At 38.8% G+C, this 9741-nt stretch overlaps 1 protein-coding gene across 1 annotated transcript; it reads right to left on the bottom strand.

Moving 5' to 3' along the window:
- Window positions 1–7516: 7516 nt before the first annotated feature.
- LCE6A (late cornified envelope 6A) lies at window positions 7517–8647 on the bottom strand. The gene is made up of 2 exons (XM_037997557.2): window positions 8492–8647; window positions 7517–7998 (listed from the first exon to the last, which is right to left on the bottom strand). The coding sequence occupies exon 2, from the start codon at window positions 7975–7977 to the stop codon at window positions 7735–7737; it is 243 nt and encodes an 80-aa protein (XP_037853485.2). The 5' UTR covers window positions 7978–7998; window positions 8492–8647; the 3' UTR covers window positions 7517–7734.
- Window positions 8648–9741: the final 1094 nt, after the last annotated feature.

The raw sequence follows: 9741 nt of genomic DNA on the forward strand, positions 1-9741 counted from the left end.
TCTCTTTATTTCTCCTGTGATTTATGAATACCCATGGATGCCAAGAGAGCATGTTGGTGACTAAAGTTGGTTTTACAACATTCTCCTTACTCCACTCTCAGGACCACCTCCATTCCTTGTAAAAAATCACCACAAGTCACATATAGATTGGGGCTGCAGCGATGACAATGGATACTGACATGGATTGGGCAAGAATTCAAGGTTGATTGGAGTCTTATACTTGGGGAACCATTTTTCACGTATTAGGCTTATTGTATAAAGCCATAATAGGGAAAGTTTCCTAAAATATTCACCTGTAGGCTGTGAGAACAAACTGGACATTAGATAAGCCATTAGAGTTAGTCCTTGGTCTAGGCAGGGTCTGAGTTCTCATTAGGTTCAGGGTGTGTCAATCATTTCTACTCCTCCAGCAATCAAAGCAGGGCAGAGAGATTCTGACAGAGATAAGGATGTAACTCCAGGACTGACTATCAGAAAGAGAAAGAGGCATCTCTAGGTCCATGTAGGGAGGGCATATTAGACCTCAGGGGAGGAGGATTGGGGTCAGTGAGAAATAAGGGACTTGAGAGAACTGGCAGACCTGATAGAGAGAGAAGAGTTATAGACTCTGTGTGTGCGTGCATGTGTGTGTGTGTCTGTGTATGTGAAAGGTGTAGGTGGTCTTGAAATCTTCCCTGGCTAGATGTTAGATGATATCTGGGAAGGGTGGTGGCTGAAGTAGTAAGAAGCAGATTTAGTTAGGGCTCTTTTATCTTATTTGGACATCATTTTATGCTAGAGTGATGCATTAAGTTTTTTATTGTCCACATTTCACAGATGGGTAAATTATATATCTTGTGAGCCAAGCTATGATTGGCCTGAGAGACCTTCTGTTTTTAGGCATTTGCATTTTTGCTTCCTTGTATTCTTGGTGTATCCCTTCTGCCATACCATGAGTAGCATTCTGTTTCAATGTACTGTGTGTTTTTCAATGTAAGTCAAAGCAGTAGGGGTTTGTCAACCATCTGTGTATTTGTTGTAAGAATGTTAAGTGTCTTGCTGACTATTGCAAATAATTTCTTTTAGAATCCACTGTTATGACGGTCTATCCTTCCTTTGAAGGAAAAAGAGTGTATAATAGACTGTTTTTCTCTTTATATTCTGTGTGTCAGGAGGTTCAGAAGTACTCATTAGGCTGAGGTATAGCAACTATGTAGGTTGCAGATTGAATATCATGTGCTTTTTTATCTACTCACAGCCTGTTCCCTACAGTTTCTTGATTTCCTATTCATAGTTGTGTAACAGAGATGCTATGCTCACTCCTGTCCTGCTTCATAGAGAAAATTCAAACTGGTTCAACCTGTACCTTATATGGAGTGAGGCCCTCTCATGCCCATAACCCCATACAAGATACCCATAACCTTACTCTTTGTGTCCAAACTATATGAAGGAAGCTTGTTCTCAGAAGTGGGTCTGTTAAGATGGAATAGCAGGAGGAGGAAGCTGAGTAGGAGATTTTGATAGAAGGAGGTCCCCATGGAGTGAAAGTCTACTTCTATTCAGCCTCCAACCCCCACTTAGAGACGGTCCTCCTTCTTAGAGACGGTCTCACTCTGTTGCCCAGGCTGGAGTACAGTGGTATAATCACAGCTCACTGAAGCCTTGAATTCCTGGGCTCAAGGGATCCTCCTGCCTCAGTCTTCTGAGTAGCTGGGACCACAGCTGCATGCCACCTTGCCAAGCTACTTTTTTTTTTTTTTTTTTTTTTTTTACCATTTTAGTCGAGATGGTGTCTCATTATATTGCCCAGACTGGTCTCAAACTCCTGAGCTGAAGCGATCCTCCAGCCTTGGCCTTCCAAAGTACTGAGATTACAGCCTTAAGCCACCATGCTGAGCCTCTGTTCAGCTCCTTGACCTTCAGGATGTTCTGTCTTTACCTTGATCCCATCCTTACCCAGTTTCAAGAACCCTGACTCACTCATTCTTTCTTTTCAATCAACAATCATATAACCTGCAAAGGCAAGAAAAAAATGTTGCTTACATAGGATACACTGAGCACTGAGCATTTTATAATTTTGTTTTTAAAATAGAGTGTACCGTATAGGCAAATTGGGATTGAGTGTATAATTGGATATGGTGAGAGGCTGATTTCTCAGTATTGGAGTAAGAAATGATAGATAAGCAAGGAAGGCTAGAATAAACCATGTGATACTAAATTAGAGTTAAAGACATCAGTGTAAACAAATGGTTAGCTTAATATAGAAAAAGACAGATACATATTGAAATAATTATGGATATACACTGATGAGTATATGCACATATATTTCTAATCTCTGTCCACTGAGAAAGCTTAGAAGCAATGACATTCCACTAGCAATGAGCACAGCCAACACACTTGGTTTATAATGCAGTTTTTCAAAAACAGAAACTAAGGCTCACTAGAGCAATGAGTGAATCTAGGTTCAGGAGAGAGACTATATGAGATGAGTCTGAAGCATCTTATAGGGCCAGAAAGCCAGGGAATGCTCAGAAAAGAAACTGGTGGTGTTATTGGGAAAGAGACACAAGGGCCAAATGAAAGAGCTCCCAAGACTGGAAAAATATGAGCAACAAGTAAATGACACATATTGGATTATAACCTAAAGTATGACATAAATAGTATCCAATATCCATCAGTCCATGCTGATAAGAAGAAATGATTGTATAGTTCTTTAAAAGGGAGGGAAAACAGGAAAATCTCTCATAGAGAAGAATTAAAAATAATTTATACAGTGTATATAACATGTACTCCCAGCCCCATAAGGAGGTGGCTTGCCTTTGGAATGGGTGATGTGAAGTGACAACCTTCCTAAGACGCAAGTAGAGAAAAGGAAAGAAATGGAGTACTTTACAATAGAGAAACTTGATGAACATTGTCTCAGGCAGGTGACCAGGGTCAGTGTTTGCAGTGAGGTCATGTTGCTGTATAACCTTGAACGATGTGATGAAAATGGCACTTTACTTCTGTGGTCGTCCTCCCAAAGGTCAATGATCCTATTATAATCATAGGAAAAACACTACTACACAAATCTCAATTGAGAGACACTCTACGAAATACCCGACAAGTACTGCTCAAACTGTCAAAGTCATCCAAAATACTAGGTTGGTGCAAAATTAATTGAGCTATCACTTTTGCACCAACTTCATAAAAAAGTCTGAGAAACTGTCACAGTCAAGGGGAACCTGAGGAGATGTGACCACTGACTATAACCTGATTTCCTGAATGGGATCCAAGAACACAGAAAATTGATTATAACAAATTTACTATGAATGTAAGATATTAACAAGGGAAACTGGGTGCAGATATATAAGAATTCTTAACTATGTTTGCAATTTTTCTGTAAATCTAAAATTATCCTAAAATAAACAGTCTATTTAAAAAAATAGAGTGCACCCCAAATGTAAACTACAGCGAACCTATAACTTTGAGTTAAATTGAGTTAGATATGCAGTACATGTTACCTATGATATCATGTATGATCCCTCCACAGTCTCACAAGGCAGATACTATAATTTTATCTAATTTTTAGATGAGGAAGCTTTCAGAGGTACAGAAATTTTCCTAAAGCCACAGAGTCGTCAAAGATTTGAAGTGAGTTTCATCTGACAGGATTTCAACATGCACTTGCTCTGTTAGGGAAGGTTTGGCCTAGGACTCTTACAGATGCATGTGAAAAAAAGAGGATGTGATTTTAGTTATTTATTTATAGAAAAACAATACATTTAAATGAAAATTTAAAGTCAGGTAATCCAAATAGTGGTAATATGAAAAAATTAAGTATCAGTCTAAATAATCTGCTTATTTGTTTATTTCTTAGGCCGTGTCTATTTACCTTCTCAATAAAAAACAGGGAATTAAGCTCACATTTATCATCCCTTCCTCCCTCCTTCTTATTTAGACATATTTTTTATTTTCATGTCATTATTGGCTACCTCTATAAATGCTATAATTAAAACTCTATTTCTTCATTCCTGAAGTTTTGGCAGTATTTCTTGACTTCCTACTAAATCAGCACCGTATTTCCTTCACTTTAGATTAATTTTATTTTAATATATTATTTGTGACATCTGTACAGGAATAAATAAAAGGAACGACTTATTATTTATGTTATATCATGAAGTGTATAGCATCCAATAACAAAACACCACCTGTCAAACACTGTAAACTTGTAGCTGCTAAAAAGGTGTATACTTAGGGAGTGCGCTATGCCAGCCGCAGTAGAGGTTGACTATGTTGACCATGGGCCAGGCTGAAGAGGGCCCTTTTGTCCTGACTGGAGGCCCCAGAAAAGCTGGGCACATTGAGGCAGTGGATGGCCCGAACTGAGATCACTGGGCTCAAGTCCAGCTTCAATGCAAGAGCTTGCTTGCTGGAAGACTGGAGTCCAGACTTCTTAAGGAAGACAGAGTATTAGGAACTGACACATGGGGATGTTTCAAAGTCCCTGGGGAGCACTTCTAAACACCTTCTATGTTCTTTATTTAGTCCAAACAATACAGCATTTAACATTTTCTAAAAATGAGATAAAAGAATATGTTGAATATCAAATACATAAAGTTTTTCTGTCAAAATAAAGTTTTCTGAATTAAAAGATGTAAAATATATGTAAGATTTTTAACATCTGTTAAAAGCATAAAGTTAGATATATTCTAAATGAAAGGAATTGTACCACTTACCCAGTTTTGTTGTTGCTATGAACTTACAAAATTTTGTGTATAGGACATTTAAAAAGTACCTTTATTTATTTATTTTAACTGGCAAATAAAACTTGTGCTGTATATATTTAGCATGCACAACATATTGTTTTGAAATAATGTGTACATTGTGGAATAAGTAAATCAAGCTAATTAACATGCATTATCTCACATACTTACCATTTTTTTGTGATGAGAATGCTTAAATGTATAAATCATAAAATATATATAGAGATTTACAGGACATTTTGTATAAAATATAAAGTCTACATTTTTCATTACTTATTACTACCAAAGTACAACATACATATAGTATTAAAATGAAGCCATACTAAAGCCATATAAAAAAGTCATTGACATTTCTGATGTACAGGCATATTTTAGGAATTGTGAAGATGCCAAATACAGCCTTTATAAAGAAAAACAATAATCAAATCCTTAGTTTATTTTCATTGCAGTAATTTTGAAATCAATTTGACACAGACTAACCAGTGTATCTGTAGAATAACACATAGGTTGAACACTTAGCACAGGGAATTGAAGTACTGACTAGAGAAAGTTGAATAGGCCAGAATAGAAAGGAATATTCTTGTCAAAGAAACATAGTTCCTGTAAAAACATTTTAAAAACCTGTCATTTGGTAAATGCCTGTCTTCAATAAAGAGCAGAAATTAAAAGTAGAAAAAAGATGTTCTTACACATTGAGCTTTACACAATCAACTCGTCATTGATATTTTGTATTTTTCCTAGGGAAAAATGGGATTCTTTCCAAAAATCTCTCATGCAAATATATTGAAAATAATTATTTAAAAACATATCAGTTAGATACAAAATTTCAAACAATGGTATATCAATATTCATAAGATATTGCTTCATACAATATAAAGCACTCTTTTTTCCCTCAAAAGAGGAAGACATCTAAATTTTCTTTAAAGTATAGATTTTATGATGGTAAAAAGGTGGACACCTGTCAAGTTTCTTAGGAAGTGTCTCTTCTCAAAAAGTGGACTTTTTCTACTATAAACTGGAGCAGTCCTTTAACCTAGTACTCACTTTTGCTCTCAAACAAAAGAAATCTACCATAATTAGTTTCTTAAGTGGAATAGTTTTTATTGCTCCCAAAATGCAGTCTTGCTGAAGAGTCTGAAAAAGTCTTCATAGTTTTGTGAATTTATTCCAATTCTAAAAACTTATTCTAAGAAAATTAAGAATAACTATCAATAGGAATGATTATTTTAAATTACACTTGACAGCAAGTGCGAAAACAACATAAATGCCCAGTATTGGAGAACCAGTTATGCAGACCATGACATGTTTGTGAATATCATGTGTTGATCAGTATTTACTAGGATGGAAGAGTATTGACAATGACTCTTGTTCAATTTTACCATTTACTTAACAGTAAAAAAAAGTGTAGGTTATAAAATATTCTGTAATTAACCCATTTTGTGATGTTTAAAGGTTTGCAAATACATCTATGAAATGATTAGTCATGGTTATTTTTAGGTGATAGGATTTTTAGGTTGGTCTTAGTCACCTTCCTTAAGCTTATCTCCATTAACAAATCTCTATACAAGTGTGTGTCATTTGTTTAATGAGAAAAATCATGCATATGAAATTATAATTATATATAATCATGATGCATTTCTACATACAGATGTGTGTCATCACAAAAGTAACATCATGTCCTAGCAATGAGGAGAATTACTAAGCTCTGGAAATGAGAATCCTGCATACTGGATATTACAGGTTGAAATTCTGTTCTGAGCCTGATCAATATAATCTATTGGGTTGGGCATTTGGTTAATAAGAAGAAATGCTTTTAATGTCCCACCAAAAATGTAGATCAGCAAAAAATATTTACATAAACATACATTTATATGATTCATAGTTGAGCTTCAAGTCCCCTTCAAGCCTGTATAATTTATGTCATGCTCCCCTCATCTCAGACTACTAGACCTGGGGCTTGGGCCCAGATTTTTCCCAGAGGTATGATCTTTTGGTAGCTGGTGTTTGATACCTAAAGCTCAGTAAACTCAGATGGTTTGAATTATCATGGAGACTTGGGGTCGTGAACTGTGTCACATCTCTCATCTCACACCTGGCACTCCAGTCACATTGAAATTCACACCATTGGCAAGTACCACCCTTGTTATGCATTTGTTTATGCTGGATCTTCCACCTGGATGAACTTTCCTCCTCACTCCACCTCCTAGCACCGAAGTCTGCTATCTTTAGAGGTCTTGTTTAGATGCTTCCTGCCCCAGGGAGCTTCTTCTCCCCACTCCCAAGTGGGATACTCTGTTTCCTTCCAAGGCCTGGGAAACCACCTTTGATCCACACCATCAGAATGGGTCTCCTCTGTCTGCTGTCTTTGACCTAAGGTACTTTTTAAATTTCTGCTTTAAGTTCTTTTGAACACAAATTGAGAGATAAAAATGAGTAAGTTAATCAGCTTAAAATGATATTTACTAATCCACTGTCCATTGCATCTCCTACTGGATTATAAGCTTTCTAAAGCAGGGACAAATTTCCCACTTACATCTGTAAACATGGAGGCCAGTACACAGTAGGTGTTCAACATATGTTTATTGTAGTTTTTGGTGCTAGAATCATACAATGGCGTGGGTTGATGGCTGTGAGGCTGCTGGAAACTGGGGCATAAATCCCAATAACATCTGCTTCTTTAAAATACCATCAGCTGCCTTAAGAGGAAGGAGGAGAAGCATCATGCACTTGGGTTGAGGCGGGGGTCTCAGCACATCTGAGCAGGGGTCTCAAGAATTCACAGAAGTCAGGGCTCCAAGTAAAACAGCTTTATTGTTGCTGTGCTGAAGGGGCAAGTGGACGAGAGCAGTAGCAGCGTGGCTCAGCCTAGTTCTCGCTTCTCTACAGCGGGGGATCAGGAAGTGTTTCTCAGCCCAAATCAGAGGTTGAGGGCCTGGCTTTCCAAGGGGAATTATACCCAAAGTAGGGGTAGGGAAAGAGCAACTGCACCTGTGCCTCAACTATTCTGGGCTCAGTCAACTTCACACTCTTCCTCTTTGCAGCGGTAGGTTGTGCCCCCACTTAGGCAGCGCGGCTTTCGACGAGCCCTCCTGGGCTTCTGAACCTCAGGCCTTTGGGAACTGGAATGACAGCCTTCTGAATGGGGAGCACCACAAGGAGTCGAGCAGGGAGCCAGGCAGGGGTTTGATCTTTGGGGAGGTGAGCATTTGGCAACATTTGGAGGCTTCCAAGATTGCTGCTTCTGCTGTGACATTGCTTGGCTACCAGGTCGAATCTGGAAGAAAAATGGTTATTTCAGGGACCCAGGCAGCTTGTGCTTCTGTTTCTCTCCTCCATGAGCTGGAGCTGTCAAAAATGGAGTCCAGCATTTGCAACCCACTGAACTTCATCTCAGGAGGAGACAAACAGACTTGAAAGGACTAAATATTTGGGGAGTAAATCTTCCCAGGGGACTCACTTACTAATAACCATGTTGATGATATATGCTTCCTTTAAAAAAAAAAAAAAAAGACAAATTGTACTTAGTTGAGCTGACAATTTGCTTTTCCCAGCCCAATGTCCACCTAGTCAAATGCAAAGGAGAGCCAAGTCTCTGCTCTTTCTTTACCTAGTCTTATTCTGTCCCCTAACTCCTAAATCTGACGGTCCCATCTCTGCTTTTCTGGCCCTCTAACTTCTATGGCTTTCTCTCATGTTAGATGATTTGGGGTCTTTCTTTTGCAGGGATCCTTTTCCCTTCCCCTCTTTCTACCCCAAGCATCTCCTACCTGGCTTTTCAGCTCCCTGGGAAGAGACAAGAGGAGAAATCAGTAGTGCCTTAGCAAGACTTAAGCTACATCCAAGTGTCTCTTCAGCCAGAAGTAGCCTTACCCTAGTGGAAGATGTGTGGACAAGTTATCCCAGGAGGAGTCTGGAGGCCTTGTGTTTCCAGGAAGTAAGAGGCTCTTTTATATATCCTCCAGCTGAAGACTCTAGGCCACATGTCATTGGAGGACAACCATGGAGCGGATGATTGATCTGGATATTTCACAATTTCCAGTGCTAGATTCCTCAGCTACATGTAGCTGGGATGTGGTTCAAAGGCATCTCCAGGTCGGTAAGTGAGCAGAAGGCTGGGGCCTTCAGGTTGGCCTACATAGAAGTGGGTACGCTGGCTAAGTCTGGATGATGTCTTTGTGGGTTTGGGCGGGTTGCAGCTGCTGTTGAATTCTATGTAGGATTGAAGGGAAAAATCAGGTTCTATAACCCCCAGGGTCTGAGGAAGTCCTTCCTTGTCTACTCCCCACCCATCATCCGTGACTGTCAGCATCCCATTCCGTGTCATCACCTCTGTGGAGATTGGCCCAGTGCTCCAACTACATCTGAGTCCTTCATCCTCTGACCTTTGTAGCTATATCTCACAGCCTTTACTATTGCTTTGGGTCATGTGACCAAGATACATATCCTATTTCATCTATTAAACTGTTATTTGATGACAGGGACCTTGCCTTTATCACTTCTGCATTCCTAGAGCTTGATGTTGTCCCTGACACGAAGAAAATGCTCATTAGTATTTGTTGAAGGAAACAGTCTATGAGCCATTAGAAAAGACTTTGTGTTTCAGGAGAAAAAAAAATAGGAAGAAAATAAAGCCCAACTCATTTTGTTTTGGGGATCAGACCTTGACTTCTTGTTTCCATCATTCTCCCCTAAGGCATTTGTGAACACCCTTTCATAAATACTACAGGGAACTCTGTGCATGGACCTCACCTTACACAATAGGCTGAGCAGAGGGTGGAAAGTAAAACCTTTACACACCGGCTGTCTCTTAAATGCAAAAGGGGAGCTCTTCTTGGAATTATAAAGGGACATTATGGAAAAGCCTTCCACAGAGTGAAAAGTTCTTCACTTTTCATGAAAATTGAGATCATCATGTTTTGGCAGTGCTTAAATTGGGAACATTCTCATCTAAATACAGTCCCTCACCTCTAGATGCTTCCATCACAGAATTGCTCCTGGTGTGCACAGCTAAGTTAAA

This window comes from Chlorocebus sabaeus, chromosome 20 (assembly GCF_047675955.1).
Source record: "Chlorocebus sabaeus isolate Y175 chromosome 20, mChlSab1.0.hap1, whole genome shotgun sequence".
Lineage (NCBI taxonomy): Eukaryota > Metazoa > Chordata > Mammalia > Primates > Cercopithecidae > Chlorocebus > Chlorocebus sabaeus.